General features: G+C 43.2%; 1 protein-coding gene across 1 annotated transcript in view; it reads left to right on the forward strand.

Moving 5' to 3' along the window:
- Nucleotides 1-3,290: 3,290 nt before the first annotated feature.
- LOC135697477 (serine protease grass-like) overlaps nucleotides 3,291-17,184 on the forward strand; it is a 44,152-nt gene continuing 30,258 nt past the window's right edge. The window contains exons 1-4 of the mRNA XM_065217222.1: nucleotides 3,291-3,453; nucleotides 3,518-3,995; nucleotides 4,057-4,268; nucleotides 4,329-4,823. Coding sequence (XP_065073294.1) covers nucleotides 3,375-3,453; nucleotides 3,518-3,995; nucleotides 4,057-4,268; nucleotides 4,329-4,756 — 1,197 coding nt within the window. The 5' untranslated portion in view covers nucleotides 3,291-3,374 and the 3' untranslated portion in view covers nucleotides 4,757-4,823. Of the gene's footprint in view, nucleotides 3,454-3,517; nucleotides 3,996-4,056; nucleotides 4,269-4,328 lie in introns of the transcript that reaches the window.

The following is a 17,184-nucleotide window of genomic DNA, read 5'->3' on the forward strand; positions in this document are numbered from 1 at the left end:
GTTTGACAGATAACATCAGGGGTGTGTGAATTCATGCAGAACATGCAGGGGTGAGTGAAATAGCTTGGGACTGCTTGGGACCGTTGTTCTGGTACTGAGTGAGCCAAAAATAATAATGATTTTCTTCGGGACCCAGTGGTCTTAGAGTTACCTCTATGCTACGACTGTTACCATGGAACGATCCGGTTGTTCTTCCGCCGTACGAGGATCGCTGTGCTTTAATTCGTTTTTCAACATTGGCTAATAGAAGGATTCTTCTGCAACGGCTGTTCATATTCGACATTCTGGACAACAATGTAGATTGTGCTGAACTTCTAGGGAAAATCCAGTTCAATGCACTGGCTCGGCAGACGCGACAAAATGACCTTCTCCGTATTCCTCAGCATCGTACAGTCTACGGTCAAAACAATCCACTGGATGTTTGCTGCCGTCGTTTCAACGAATCGCGTGAAGATTATGATTTTAATATTTCGAAAACCATGTTTAAGAATAGGATTAGTTTTTTAACTAGACATTAATAATTCTGTCTGTGCGTTTTTATTATACGAAGACAAGTAAATAAATAAATAAACATGTGCGCAAATTTCCAGCAAGATGAAAATATACCACCTGAGAAAGATATTCGGAACAGGTGAAGAAGCGGAATTAACAAGCTAGCAATATGTCTCTTCAAAAATACAGATGGAACTCCATCAGGTCCAGGATTGAAGGATGACTTGAGCAGAGTCGCGGCCTTAGAAATCATTTCTGCGTTAACATCATTTTTTTTTCTTGATTAAAGAGATTTTTAGCCTTAGGCTAGTTCATCTCTAGTTAACATCAATTGCACCCAGCGTTTGATCGTTCACTGGAACGTTCCTGGCAGCCAGGTTAATATGGTTGTCAGTTAGTATCTCATTAGTGAATACACTGGCAAACTTTTCGGAAAAAAAGGTGGCATATATCCTGAACAGTGGCAGCAACTTCTCCGTTGAATTCCATAGACGATGGGAGGCCGGATTCCCTGCGTTGCTCGTTCACGTAGTTACAAAAGCATTTCGGGTGTAGCTTAAGTTTGCGCTGGATGCCTCGTGGGAAACATGAAAAGCATTCACGACTGACTCGCTGGTACATGTGATTCAGCCTCACATAATGTAGATTCAGAGGAAGCGTGCGATACTTCGTAAATTTTCTCAATGCTGCTCTCTTGATTGACTTCAACCTACGTAGCTCTCTCGTCTGCCAGGAAGGGTGAGACACTTTGTGGTGAGTTCTTTTCGGGACGTGTCTGTCAATGACATATGCCAAGACATGTGAAAAGGTTTGCGCTGCAGCCTCAACGTCATCTGGATCAAGGATGTTCTCCCATACTATGCTAGACAATACATCTATGATGCTACGGTGGTCAGCTTTACGGTAGTCATAAGAAACCGTAGCAGGATAGTCGTCGAAATCACGCACGAGTTTGTCCTCAACAGTGACAATTAGAGGAGGGTGATGTGGAACTAGCTTAGTTAGTGCACAAGGAGCCGAGGAAATTGATGGAGCCCTGTCCTGTGTGCTCACGAAGCAGAGGTCCAGACTACGACCATTTTCGTTAACTACATGGCTAATTTGAAAAAGCGTCGCTGCGCTGTAGTTGTCGAGAAGGCTAATAGCTCCTGCGTGAAATGTAGAGCTATCAGGATCTGGGTACAGGAATCGGCTATGAGATGGACTCCACGAAACGCCTGGCAGATTGAAGTCACCAAAAATGAATATCTTAACTGTGAAAACTGACCGACAGTGAGTATCGATGAGTTCATTGTTGCCGACTCGATCAGGTGGAATGTACAGAGCGCATAGAAATAGTGTGCGATCACCCAGATTGATGGCTGTCCAAACCTGCTCCACATAGTTCCATGAATCTCCCTGGAAATCAAAGATACATCAGGCAATAACTGACCATCATCAAGTCTCATTGGATACTCGCCATCCGACAGCAAGTCCGGAACGACTATGATGAACGAAGGCTGCTGATGGCAGGACTGAGACGGAGGGATTGGGGGCTTCCATGGGGCTTTCTACGGCGCGTTTCGGGTTTCCAGGATTGGGAGTTACAGAGGCATCATCACAATGACTAACATAGTCAGAATCGCTGAAAATTTGATCGGCATCAGGCAGTGAATAGTCAATATATTGATTGTACTTGCTTGTAGAGGCAAGGTGGAAGACTCCTGATTCATATTCAGCCACAGGTCCAGGACGACTATGCTGAACGCCGGCAGGAATCGGCACGACTGGGCTGAAGGAACCAGGAGCTTCCAAAGAGCGGTCTATTGTGCGTCCAGGAGACGAATTAGGATTGTTCGAAGCCTTAAATATTTCTGCGTATCGCATATGTATCACTCGAAAAAAAAATCCTAACGTCACCATCGTGTGGAAGCACACTTTTATTGTATACGTGCTTTTGTTTTGTTAATAAACTCACATCTTATGTCAGCCCGAGTGTCAGCCGGCGCCGGTGGTGTAGTGGTAAACGTGACTGCTTTCTCACCTCAATGGGTTTGGGTTCAATCACAGCCGAGGTCGGTGGGATTTTTCTGAGGCATAAAAATCTCTGGTCACGTCTTCCTTCGGAAGGGAAGTAAAGCCGTTGGTCCCGGCCCATGTGTGTTTGAATGGGTACGATATCCTACGCAGGTGTGGAAGCTGCCTTCCTGCACATTCGATTGTCGTCAATGGATGGCAATCGATGTCCGTCGGTGATTGGCACTAGATTGCGGAACAGAGACCGACGTTAAATAAAGGAAAGAAGACAAGACAAGACAAGACAAGACAAGACATCTTATGTCAACTCGTATCGTGTATTACTGGAACACCTACCCTATTAAGCTTTCATTAGCAGTTTTTTAAATGAATGCAACATAACTTCAAGCAGGTTTGCTTTAGCCAATCTTTTGATGTTTCAATATTAACTTTTTAGGCATTTGAGATCAATTTTAAACATGTATTTGATGCAACTTTACTGAAGACACCAATTGTCTATCACAAATGTTGTACGTGTTATACTGGTTTGTAAAAAGTATCTTTGGGTGCCGCTAAAAATCGCTATGAACTAACTCGTTCGTTATCTGTCTACAAGCATTGATATTTTCTGGGGAATACCTAGCTGATTGCTGTATTGCTCTATACGTGCCATTTTACTCTCACTTCCTTATGTTCTGCGAGCAGCGGGAAAATACTGCAGCAACGGAACAAAACAAACTTCGGGAGCAAAGGTTAGTGCGATAATGCGAATCGCTCCAACCTCCAGCTAAGAAAGTCCACCTCCACCGTTTGCTATTTATTTCGAGTTCGCAAGTTACCTCGCAGTGATCGTACGTGACTTTTTGCAGTCCGTGTCAAGTGCCTGGATGGAGCCTTTGTCGTTTTCCCGTTTACTTATCTGTTGGATAGTGATTCTAAGCCTCTGTCAGGATGGAGTTGTAGCCCGTACGTTATACAACTTGTGATTGGTTTCAGTGTTTTTGAACCTTTTTTTGAATCTCCATTTTAGAAAGCGAACCATGTACATTACCTTACAATGAACCGGGCAAATGCGTTGCGATCCAGAGGTGCCGTAACATCTACAAATTAGTAATCAACCCAACTCCACAATCGAAGAAATATGACTCCTACATAGAAAAGGCAGCTTGCACTCTTCCAGGAGTAACGCGTAGTATTTGCTGTTCACCGCGAGAAGTCGTTCGGGAGCGTTCTACTACTACCACTACTACTACTACTTCTACTACTACTACTACGCCACGTGCTCGTTCGTGCAACAAACAAGATCTGCTACCGGAGGAGTGTGGCCGAATAGTCACCGATAGAATTTCCCATGGAAACGCTACCCAAGTGTTTGCCTACCCTTGGATGGCAGTTCTGCAATACATCGAAAACGGTGAAATCGTAGGTGGCTGTGGGGGCTCATTGATCAATGAGCGTTACGTTTTAACGGCAGCACATTGCATCAAAACTAGGAGCAGTAGACAATTGTGAGTTAATGTGTGGAATGACCGTACAAACTTGAAGATTATCAACTTTGTCTTATTTTAGGCATACCGTTATACTGGGAGAGCATACCAAGAATCAAATGGTGGATTGCAATATTTATCGTGATAACAATGGTAATGAAATGGAAAAGGAATGCGCTGGTCCGGTTGAGGAATTCGGGATTGAATCGATTGAAATGCACCAGGCCTACAATCGACCGAAATATAGCAATGATATTGGACTGATTCGGCTGGACCGGGATGTTAGTATGAAAGGTATCGACTTGAGACAAGTTATCGTTGAACATGTCATAACGTTGATTCACTGTTTTGTAGATCATATTCAACCAATTTGTTTGCCTATTACGGAAGCACTGCAGACACAAGCATTTGCACACTACATCGTAACTGGTTGGGGAACCACCGAAAATACAACGGGATCGGATGTTCTGCTGGAAGCGGTACTAAACCACGTCGAAGGAGAAACATGTCAGGGAGAAATGTCGAAATTTCGAATGATTATTCAACTGACCGACAAGCAGCTGTGTGCCCAGGGGAAGGGATTAGTAGATTCCTGCAGGGGAGATTCTGGTGGGCCGTTGGTATCTAGTGCGAGTTATGCATTAGGTGGTGCTCGCTTTGTGCAGTTTGGAATCGTTACATTCGGAATAGATTCATGTGGGAAAAAAAGCGTTCCTGGCGTTTACAGTCGAGTGGCAAGCTATATGGATTGGATACTGGACCATATTGAATGTGGTTTCTAAAATATATCTTCTGATGCACATGTTTTTTTTTTTTTCGAGGAATTGTCTAACGTACATTATATTGAGATCGCATGGACTGGAACATTGGCGGTTGTTGCAATATCACACCCCCAAAAAAAAACGTAGAAGAGTCGTTGAGCCGTAATTGGTCGGTCCATTTGCTTTAGGGGTTTGATTCTATTAATTGTTCAACAATCTGTAATTTTAACTCTTTAATGTTTTAAATCGTGGCCCTAAAAATGTCCGTTTGTTGTTTCATCTTATATCGCTCAAATGGATTGTTGCAGTGTTAGAAATAATGATTAGCCACTAATGCTGTCGACTGGGAAATCTTGCTCCAGCTAAGATCTGTAATCGATACAAGTTTGATACTTTTATTACTTTTCAGATAATTGATTCAACCAGCTCGACGAGCAGTTTGGCTTAAAAAAAGGTCAAATGACTCGAGTAACAAATATTCTCAGACGGAACAAGACGACAAGACTGTCTCTCAAACATCTGCTATGGCATTGTTGGGTGTTGAAAAAACGTTCGATAATGTCTGGCATGATGATCTCGTGTACAAATTACAACGATCATCCAACATTATGCGATGCCTTCAACATTGGCGCGGGCGTTCCACAAGAAAGTATCCTTCATCCCATCCTGTTCAACCTGTTCACCTTCGACATCCCGGCTCTCCCATATGGTGGAACGTTGTCTCTGTTTGCAGATGACACATCCATCGTCTACAAGGAAGGAGTCATCGGAGCTTAAAAGGCCCACATTAGATACTTTACAATACAATACAATACTTTGATGTTGTTGTTGTTGTTGTCGTTTCTTTATTAAGGAGATTTTCAGCCCAAGGCTAGTTCGTCCCCGGAACCTCATTATTCTGCCTGCGAATAATAAGATCTGCTTAAACCAATGGGCCAGACAGTTTTTGATTTTTGAATAAATTTTGAGTAGCTCAGAGTAAAACGCTGTCCAGACTGGACAGTTATAACATGTTATAACGGTTGTCAAATAATTGCAACACAGAAACCACTATTAAGATAGCGCTATAACATGTTATAACTCTGTAGTCTGAACACCGACAAACCGACATGAATCATCATACAAATTACAAAGAAATTTCTGATCAAAGCACAGAACTGACATCTGCCGCCGTGTTCGCGGAAAATATTTATCCTAGCCACAAACACGCGTATAAAATGTATGAGTTGGTTCGTGTCTAATCTATTTCGGACAAATTATTTATTATCTATATAAAACATCTCTAATGTTTTGACAGATGGGATCGCTGCACATTTGATATGCCGTTATGGATTCTCGATCAAGAGTTAAGTTTCAGTTTCATGTCGGTTTGTTGGTGGTCTGAACGTACTATTACACTCTACAAAATCTTCACGTCCGATTTACGTGAAATATCACGTACCTGATCTGAATTTAGAAAATTTCAAATGTTACGTGACGATAGTAACTTTGACCTGCATTACACGTCTTTTCCATTAAAAATGTTGGTGAAATTGACCGTATATTCACGTAAACAGATTTAGTGTATTTGTGTTTGTGTGTTTGCGACTTCGATATTTCCGCGAAACGAGATTTACGTGTTTTTCAGGTACGCAAAAAAAAAATTAATATGGCGTCACCGAACGTGGTGTAAGAACTCATCAAAGAATCAAAATGTATCAGCAGCTTACTGCAAATGTTGGACGGTAATCAGACTCTTTACATTATTTTATTTACACACTTAGAAAAATTAATGTAAATTTAAGTGCTCGTCGCCTACCTCGCATAACTGGTTCCAAACGTAAACAAGCCATAAGAAACCTACAGCGTTTGTTTACGTTTCATACAAGATGATCAGTAGGCTGATTTGACAGCACGTCCCCCCCAGGCTCATAATTGAAATTGTTCGTTAAGTTTAGAACATAGCATCGTACCAGTAAGCCCCATGTATGTGTGTTGAATGGGTGCGATATCCTACGCAGGTGTGGAAGCTGCCTTCCTGCACATTTGATTGCCGTCAATGGATAGCAATCGATGTCCGTCGGTGATTGGCACTAGATTGCGGAACAGAGACCGACGTTAAATAAAAAGGAAAAGATCGTACCAGTACCAGTGTAGTAGCATAGAGGTAACTCTAATGCTGGGTTTAGACTAGGCAAATCAATCAACTCAGTTGAATTCAATTGGCTTGAAAAGTTGAGCCAAAAAAGATCAGATACAGATACAGATAAAAAAAAAAAAAAAAAAAAAAAAAAAAAACAGCTTAAGACTAGAAGGTCCCGCAGAAACGTGCTCAACTTTTTGGCTCAGCTCTGATACTCTCTTCGGTCCCAAGCTAATCGATTCACCCCTCGAAACTTAGGAAAATCCAATAACCCCTCATTTTATCTGTCAAACTATCATATCGAATCAAAACAAACATTGTGTAGTACTAGAATTTCGACTAGAATGGGGTACGTTAATCGTTTGCTTGGGACCAATAGGCTACACTCTAAAAATTCTTCACGTCCGATTTACGTGAAATATCACGTAGCTGATTTGTATTTAGAAAATCTCAAATGTTACGTGACGCTTGTAACTTTGACCTGCATTACACGTCATGTCTACTAAAAATGTTGGTGAAATTTACCGTACATTCACGTAAACAGATTTAGTGTATTGGTGTTTGTGTGTTTGGAAATTTGATATTTCCGTGAAACGAGATTTACGTGATTTTCAGGTACTAAAAAAAATCAATATGGCGTCACCGAGCGTGGTGGAAGACACAAACGTTTGTGGTGCAAGAACTCCTCAAATATTCAAAATTCCTCAGCGCTTGCTTCATATGTTGGACGGTAATTAGATTCTTTTACATTAAGTTATTTATTATTATATGTAGCCTTTTTCAAGTTTTATAATTTCAGACGGTGACATCAGCATTTTGAGTCTGCAAACAGGTGTTAATATTTTGTCAGAAATAAAAAAAACTCATACACGTTTCTACCAACAATCAATACGAAACTAACGATTTTAAATTGGCTCACCACTTTAGTAGCCTATTGGTCCCAAGCAAACGATTAACGTACCCTATTCTAGTTGAAATTCTATTACTACACTATGTTTGTTTTGATTCGCTATGAAAGTTTGACAGATAACATCAGGGGCGTGTGGATTCATGCAGAACATGCAGGGGTGAGTGAAATAGCTTGGGACTGCTTGGAACCGTTGTTCTGGTACTGAGTGAGCCAAAAATAATAATGATTTTCTTCGGGACCCAGTGGTCTTAGAGTTACCTCTATGTTTCTACCTTATAATAATCAATTAGTCAATACAATGTTATGATTAGACATGTATAAGTATTAATTTAAACACGTGAAATTTATATCTTCCCGATAAAATTGCATAATATTTACTGCTTCTATATATACTTCCTATTATTCTCATTAAAAATTCACGTACAAATTACATGAAAAGCATTTTAAACAAAACGGAATGTCACGTAAAAGTAACCAGATGTCCAGTAGTGTTCACCCCGATTTCACGTAAGCAGTACGTAGAAATCAGGTCTTATTTACTGTGGTAGATAGAGTTATAGAATGTTTAATTACTTGATCTAATTGTCAAATTGATTTGCCTTCAAATAAAGTTTTCATTTATCATTATTATTCCACATCAACTCTATCTACCACATTTACCTGACTAATCACGTAGATAATTGAAGCTGAATTTTGATCGGCTACGTGCAATACCGGTAAAAGTTACGTGAAAAATAGGGTGGACGAAAACCACCTATGTTTTCACGTCAATTGGACGTGAAGATTTTTCAGAGTGTAGTACAAGTAGTGAGCCAATTTAAAATCGTTAGTTTCGTATTGATTGTTGGTAAAACGGTAGAATAAAAGATTAATTCGAAGTGGAACTTTCTCTACAGTAAATTGTGATTCTTGTTACCGTCCATAGTCCGAAAGTACAAGTGCAGATCACGATTCTACAACTAGAGCTCAGCTCTGGTACTCTCTTCGGTCCCAAACTAATCGATGCACTCCTCGAAACATAGGAAAATCCACGAACACCTAATTTTATCTGTCAAACTTTCATAGCGAATCAAAACAAACATAGTGTAGTACTAAAATTTCGACTAGAATGGAGTACGTTAATCGATTCGCTTGAGACCAATAGGCTAGTTAAGTAGTGAGCCAATTTTAAATCGTTAGTTGCCACTAGAAATACTAAGAGGGAGAGATGGGCGGAGAGAATGTTTTGAGCCAAATGAACTGTCTCAATCTAGCCAATCGAACATTCCCATTAGAATTTTTCCGATGATTTCTTATTCTTACTAGAATACATTTCAGAGTATTGCAATCAAACAGACATTCAGTCACCTTTCTGTTTTGTGTGCTTCTCAACTAGTTTTTGGAATCAAAAACAATATTCTAACTCTATTGATTAATTGATCTTCGTTGGTTAATAAATGGCACCAAGAAATGTGCAAAATATTGCGATGCAATCAATTATAATTTTGCACGTAAGTCAAATCAAAATGAAAGTCATGTGACATGCTAGCTTCTAGCAAGGGTTGCAAGATAATTTAGGTACAAATCCCTGCTGCTGAATTGTATTTTGTTTTCTCCGCCTATCTCTCCCTCTGAGTATTTCTAGTTTCCACCGGTTGGTAATAGCATAGAGGTAACTCTAAGACCACTGGGTCCCGAAGAAAATCATTATTATTTTTGGCTCACTCAGTACCAGAACAACGGTCCCAAGCAGTCCCAAGCTATTTCACTCACCCCTGCATGTTCTGCATGAATCCACACACCCCTGATGTTATCTGTCAAACTTTCATAGCGAATCAAAACAAACATAGTGTAGTAATAGAATTTCAACTAGAATAGGGTACGTTAATCGTTTGCTTGGGACCAATAGGCTACTAAAGTGGTGAGCCAATTTAAAATCGTTAGTTTCGTATTGATTGTTGGTAATATCCAGAACAACATGTGAAAAGGGCATACAAGCTTTTTGTAAACAAACCTTTGTAGGCCCTTTTCTCGCCACCCATATGACACCAACGCAAACCTTTAACATCACCGGGTAGGGGACACTTTCCCCTAACCGATGATATTCCTGGTTTGCGTGGGCGACCCTCGGTTGGTGAGAAAAGGGCCTACAAAGGTTTGTTTACAAAAAGCTTGTATGCCCTTTTCACATGTTGTTCTGGATATATGCGAGTTCAGTGGCTTGATAAGAGAGCAAAAGGCCTATTCAAAATTCTCTTCTCTCGTTATCCGAAGGCTAATGATAAGGAAGGGTACATTCTTGGTATTGATCGCAAGTGATCGAGTGAGATAAATATAGGTCTTATATACTAAGGAAAATTAATTGCTAGGGTTTGCGTTAACATATGCCGGCCCCCGTTGAAAGGATAAGCCTTTCAACCGACATGTAGGTGAAATGAGAAAGGATGATCTGGTCGTCGTCGGGTTTCATTGTCGTCGATTGCTCTCCACGTCGTTTGTTTTGATTCTCCTTCTGCTCGGCAAGGGTCGTTGACCTTCGCATGGTCTGGTCCTTGATCAGATGTTTCCTCCACCAGTACTCGATCGTTCGATTGGTCGTTGCTAGTGATGTCATCGTCATAGTAACTGACTTTAGATAGTCATCACTCGGTTGGGCGCACTCGTGGTTGGGGTTGGAGTCGCCGTCGATGGATCCAGGGTGCATGTAGGAGGACAAAAATTTCTTCAGCTTTTTGAAATTTCAATGAAAAACAATACTTACAGGGGTCGGAGGCCCGCAGGCCTCCGATCGTTGCGCAGTATCGATATACTGCGATGGTGGACATCAGTGGTCATCAAGATGCTGGTTGTTCCCATTGGCCGACTGGGTTGCGATTTGGCGCACGGGAAGGATGCATATCTTGGATATTGCGCGGCGAAATTCTCCATCGGCCGTCTTCACGCTGACTACTCTGATGTTGTTGTCGTCTCCTCGGAAAACGTGGGTGATTCTGCCGTATCTCCACTTGAGTGGAGGGAGAGCACCATTGTGCCCACAGCAATGTTGTCCCTAGCTTGTGTCCACTTGGTGCGTGGATGAAGCCCTGACAGGTAGTCAGTCGTCCACCGTTTCCACACTCGTCGGAGGAGCTCTTGGTTCTCCTGCCAACGATCGAGCCGATTTCGTGGTACTTCTGATAGATCAGGTTCAGGGAAAGATGTGAGCGGACGATGAATAAGAAAGTGACCCGGAGTTAGAACCTCTAGGTCGTTTGGGTCTGCAGTGAGTGGCGTGAGCGGCCTAGAATTCAGGCAGGCTTCTATACGAGACAAAAGCGTAACGAACTCGTCTTGTGATAGAATGGAGTTGCTAACTGTTGAACGGAAATGCTTCTTAAATGATTTCACCGCCGCTTCCCACAACCCTCCAAAGTTGGGACTGCAGGGTGGTATGAATTTGAATTGGATCCCGTCGTCTGCGCAACGATTTACCACTGTTGCTTTATGTTGTTGCGAGTAGAATTGTTTGCGCAGCTCTGCTAACTCTCGGACGGCTCCCTTGAAGTTTTGGGCGTTGTCACAGTGAATTACGTGTGGTTTTCCTCTCCGCGACATAAAACGGTGTAGTGCCGCGATGAAGGCGGCTGTTGACAGATCGTAAACCAGCTCAATGTGGATGGCTTTTGTGACAAGGCAGATGAAAATTGCCACATAGCATTTTGTTGGATGATCTTTGCGAAGTTTGCGAAACTGGAACGGTCCACACAGGTCAACACCAGTGTTCAAAAACGGCAATGTTGGCGTAACTCTTTCAGCAGGCAAATCTCCCATAAGCTGCTCCAGTGCCGATGGTTTACATCGGAAGCAACTGATGCAGGAGTGGACCACATTACGTGCCAGGTTACGGATGCGGAGTGGCCAGAACTTTTCCCGGACGCATGCTACAAGCAGGTGTGGTCCGGCGTGCAGATGTTTCTGATGGTAGTGGGACATAATGCTTGCTGTTAACAGATGCCGTGCAGGAAGGATCATTGGATGCTTCCTATCCTCTGGTATATCCGCGTTCCGCAGTCGACCGCCGACCCGTAATATACCATCCTTCAAGACTGGACAGAGATTCTTCAACAACGAGTTCGATTTGACTTGACCCTCAGTGGCTATGGCGTCGATGTCGTTCGAGAAAACTTCGGACTGTGCTAGCTGTACCAACGTTGTTGTAGCTTGGTTTAGTTCGGACGTCCGCAGAAATCCAATTTTTCGAGTAGATCGATTGTCCGGTTTGGAGTTGTGAATGAATCGACGAAGCATCGCAGTGAGTCGAACTAGAGAAATGAATGAAGAGCGTAGACCGAATATTTCATTCGGTTCGTGAACTCTGACCGGTAACGATACCGATCGTTCTTCGAGGGCTTCCACTGTCAGTTCAGGCAGATCACTTTGGAGGACTGGAGGCCAGAAACGGGATGGTTGTTTCAGCCAGGATGGTCCCGTCCACCAGGCTGACGACTCCTCTAACTGACTTGCTTCCATTCCACGAGAGATTATGTCCGCTGGATTATCCATACCCGAAACGTGAGCCCAGACACCGTTGGTTGTTAGATGTTGCACTTCCGATACTCGATTCGCAACAAAAGTTTTCCACCTTGACGGAACCGAGTTGATCCAGTGGAGTGTGATCGTTGAGTCCGACCAGAAGAACGGTTGAGTGTTCAGTGCGATGCTAGAGTTCACCTTGTGGTACAAGTGGCTCAAGAGAAGAGCCGCAGACAACTCCAACCTGGGAAGACTGACCCTTTTCTGCTTCTTCGAATCTCCGAGAGGTGCCACCTTGGATTTCGCAGTCAGCAAACGAACGGAGATGCTCCCATCATTAGAAACGGTACGAATATATAGACAGGCACCGTAAGCATGTTCCGACGCATCGCAAAACCCATGGAGTTCTATGTTGACTGGTGTAGTAGCGAGTGCTACCCACCGAGGTACGGAGATTGAAGAAAGTGCATTTAGACTGCAACGAAAGGAAAGCCAGTGCTGCTGTTGATTTTCGTCGAGATGATCATCCCAGGATGCAGACGTTCGCCAAAGAGATTGAACAAAGATTTTTGCTAGAACTATCACTGGTCCAATCAGCCCAAGCGGATCGAAAAGTTTTGCTGTATCTGATAGTACAGAGCGCCTGGTGATTGTATCCGTTTGAGACCACTTGGGAACGGAATAGTGAAGCAGATCTGTTGATGGTTCCCATATCAGTCCAAGGGTTTTGATAGTAGATGGTGAATCCAACGCTAGGACTGCTCGTTCTTCACGTAGTTCGGGTGGTATGATCGAAAGGATGGCCGTCGAGTTGGACGCCCATTTGCGTAAGTTAAGCCCGGCAGATTGCAGCAGATTTCGTAACTGTGTGCACAGTTCTTTTCCTTCTTCTTCATCGTCGACCCCAGTCAGCATATCGTCCATATAAAAATCCTTCGAGAGGACTAGCGCTGCATGAGGATACAGATCAGCTCCTTGCTTAGACAGCTCCAGAAGACACCTAGTAGCCAAATATGGCGCCGAGGCAGTGCCATAGGTGACGGTGGTAAGCTCGAAGGTTTTCAGCGGTTCCGAGGAAGAGAAACGCCAGCGGATGCGATGCAGTGGACAGTCAACAGGGTGAAGACGAAGTTGCCGGTACATTTTTTCGCAATCGGCAACGATGGCAAACTGGTGCATCCGGAAGCGAAGCGATATCTCGTGTATGTCATCCTGTAACATAGGACCTACCATCAGCGCCTGATTGAGCGATACTCCGCTGTCCGTCCGACAAGAGGCATCGAACACTACCCTTAATTTAGTGGTTGTGCTATCAGCTTTCTCGACGCCATGATGAGGCAGGTAGTAAGACGGAAGAGTGTTGAACGTGTCGTCAATTTCTCGCATGTGGTTGAGCTGCAAATACTCAGCAATAAATGCAGCGTACGCCTCCTTCAGTTTTGGGTTCGCTTCAAGACGACGTTCAAGAGCAAGGAATCTGCGAGTGGCTATTTCCTTCGAATTTCCGAGTTGAGACAGTACATCGACTCGTTTCGGTAGGGTGACTACGAATCTACCCAATTCGTCTCGAAAAGTGTTGGCAACGAAGTGTTCTTCACAGAAAGTTTCTTCTGGAGAACGAGTGCTAGGAGACCAGCAGTGCTCTATTTCCTAAAAGCGAGCGATTTGATCATCGAGTGGCTCTGTGCTGCACACGTGAGCCACTTTGAGTTGGTTACGGGAATGATAAAGCCCTACCTTACCGGATGCTACCCAGCCAAAAACGGTATTTTGCAGAACCGGCTTTTCAGGACCCAGCTTGATGAATCCTTCTAGGAGTAGTTCGAAATACAGTTCCATGCCCAGCAGAAGATCTATGGGTCCCGGTTCATGGAAGTTGGGATCTGCTAGTGTGATTCCGGATGGAACGTTCCAGCAGGAAGAATCGACCGCGTTGGCAGGAAGCTCACGGGTGATCTTCTTCAGTATGTGACAAGGTTCTTCGACAGTATATTTGGTGCAATGGGACCCTATCCCAACATCAACAGCGTGATACGATACCACGAGAGTGTTACCAATGCCTCCAATTTCTTGACGATTAGGATAGCGACGTAACTTCAGCCTTTGAACCATATTCTCCGTGATTATGCAAAGTTGCGATGCAGGATCCAACAACGCTCTGGCCCATTGGGCGTCTCCATCGGAACCGAAAACCTTGACGATTGCGGTTTGCAGCAGAATAGTAGCAGGAACGGTTCGACTGCTACCAACGAGAGTGGTGGAAACGAGGCTAGTTGTTTGGGCAGAGGTTGATGGTGACTGCGTTTCAATCGATGAATTCAACCGAGATTGCGAGGAAGACTGATTCGAGGAATTCGTTTGGTTCGAGAATGATGAATTCGAACCAGAAACGAAAGGTGTATTGGGTTTTTGTTGTAAGGACAAACGATCGCTAGGAGGTTGGTGTAGCATAGTATGGTGCTTCTGGTTGCAAACTCTGCAACCGCTGGACGAACATCCTTTCAAAAAATGAGAGGAGGACAAACAATTTATGCAAAGGTTCTTTTTCTTCACTTGGTCAAAGCGTTGGGAAACGGCCAGCTTCTGGAACACGTCGCACTTGAATGGTGAGTGTGGAGACTTCGAACAGAACGGACAGGAACCAGGCTTCGAATTAGTAATGGTGTGGACTGTATTGACCTTCGCTGATTTCAACGGACGGTATGAACCATTGGAGAACCATTAAATGCGTACGCAGGAAATCGATGAGCTCCCGATACTGTGGGACCTCAGTGGATTTATGATGAGCTTCCCATTGCCTTAAGGTGAACGAATCAAGACGACTACAGACCATGTGGGATAGAAGCACACTCCAACCATCCGTTTGGATGCCCATTTTGTTTATTAGGCACAAATTGCGCTCAAAATCGTCGATCAAACACATAAGGGACTCGTAACATTCCCTTTTCATCGGTTCAATTGTGAAAAGTGAATCTATGTAAGTTTTAACAACTAACTTTTTGTTATCGAACCGCTCCTCCAACAACTGCCACGCAACGGCGTAGTTTGCGTCGGTCAGTTCAATCGATTCAATAACCTTTTTGGCATCCTTGGTTAATGATGCAACCAGGTAAGAAAACTTATCTATCTGCGATAATTGAGTGTTTGAATCAATTAGGGATTTGTATGTATCCCTGAATGTGATCCATTCCGAAATTGATCCATCAAAAGTTGGAAGCTTCACTTCAGGGAGTTTGATTCGGGACTGGGGTAGATTTGGCGCATTAACGACAGCCAGAGCTTGAGCATTTGGCTGTGGAGCTGCATTCAACTCACGAATTTTGCTAGTTAAGAAACTAGATGTGAGGATATAGTCGTGTTCGAATTTTTGGCGAATGAGACGATTGTTATTCTCCGTTTCCTCATCAGAAATGGTTTCGTCCGCGTTTGTCGCCTTTGTTTCATCGAACAGTAGTTCGAGTTTAAGACGATTCAACTGGAACTCCCTGTAAACCGTCTCCATTCGTTGCTTCCATCCCTCCAGTTGGTTCTTATCTCTATCCGCATCAAAACGATCCATAAACTGCTTCAAGTTGGCCATCGTATCCAAATGAAAGCGTTCTTGGCGGCTTAACTGCCTCAAATTTGAAGCCATTCTTCAACCAGCGAACAATATTTCGTACAACAATACGACACAGGTGACCAACCTGAACCACCAGAGCACACTATGCAACCTCAAGGTTGCTCCGCTTTATCCAGGACGACGTCAGTTCAACGTCCCCTCTTTGTACTATTGTCCAGTGGTGCACAAAGGACCCAAGTCAAGCCACGATAGCGTCCCCACGAGATGTCCGTCTGCTTGCCTGGAGCCTTCTCCCTCGTAGACCGCCAAACTCCCAATGTTCACAAAATTCTTCCGAGATCACGTTTAATTACGTGATCTTCCGCGCACTTATTGTTCCTTTAACTTCGACCCGCGTTGATCCACAGGCTCTATACAGTAGCACTGTGATCGAAAACTCACGCGGGAACGGTATTGCTTCAATAATTGCACTATGGTTCGTACTTTGTAGTACCGAACAGTAACCCGCAATGGCAATTAATCACCGCGATTTATTAAATTTCTCACGGTTGATCCGGTTCGAAGGACCAAAAATGTTGGCGCGGGCACTTACGAGACGTTCGGATTAGGCACTAAAAATTCGCGGCGGAAGTTTTGCGTGTAAAGAGGGATCACTTTATTTTAACTTCACTTCTATTTATTACTCTCCTCTAATTATCGCAAGATAGTTTGATCGACGTGTACGTTTTGTAGGTTTATTTTCGACTGATCAAATGCTGGTTCGTGTATAGTAATATATGCGAGTTCAGTGGCTTGATAAGAGAGCAAAAGGCCTATTCAAAATTCTCTTCTCTCGTTATCCGAAGGCTAATGATAAGGAAGGGTACATTCTTGGTATTGATCGCAAGTGATCGAGTGAGATAAATATAGGTCTTATATACTAAGGAAAATTAATTGCTAGGGTTTGCGTTAACAATAGCCATGAAAATTTTCATACAGGATAGGGGATTTCCCATTGAGGCTCCTTTTGTCTCTTTGTAGAAGTTAACTCGGAAGAAAAATTACAACAATTTACAATTGCTGCAAAAATGTGAATTATTGCCTATAACACACAATTATGCAAAATTTTATACAAATCGAAGAAGGTTGAGTTTTTTTCCGATTCTTCATTTGCCGTGGAGCTCAATTGATTGAATAGTTCTGTTGAATCGACGGTTTACAAATTAGCAGCACTTGACGAACTGCGTACATCTCGGATAAAATAGCTATTAATAAATCTATGGCGAGCACCGACTCTAGTGCCTGCCAACCAACCCCGCTGGAAGTCAAAACTGAGTCATCTTAAGTCTGCTTAGCGATGCTTGGGATTCCCCCACAGTGAATAA

Source organism: Ochlerotatus camptorhynchus, unplaced genomic scaffold (genome assembly GCF_037179485.1).
Source record: "Ochlerotatus camptorhynchus isolate MF236.1 unplaced genomic scaffold, CSIRO-AGI_Acam_v1.1 ptg000070l, whole genome shotgun sequence".
Lineage (NCBI taxonomy): Eukaryota > Metazoa > Arthropoda > Insecta > Diptera > Culicidae > Ochlerotatus > Ochlerotatus camptorhynchus.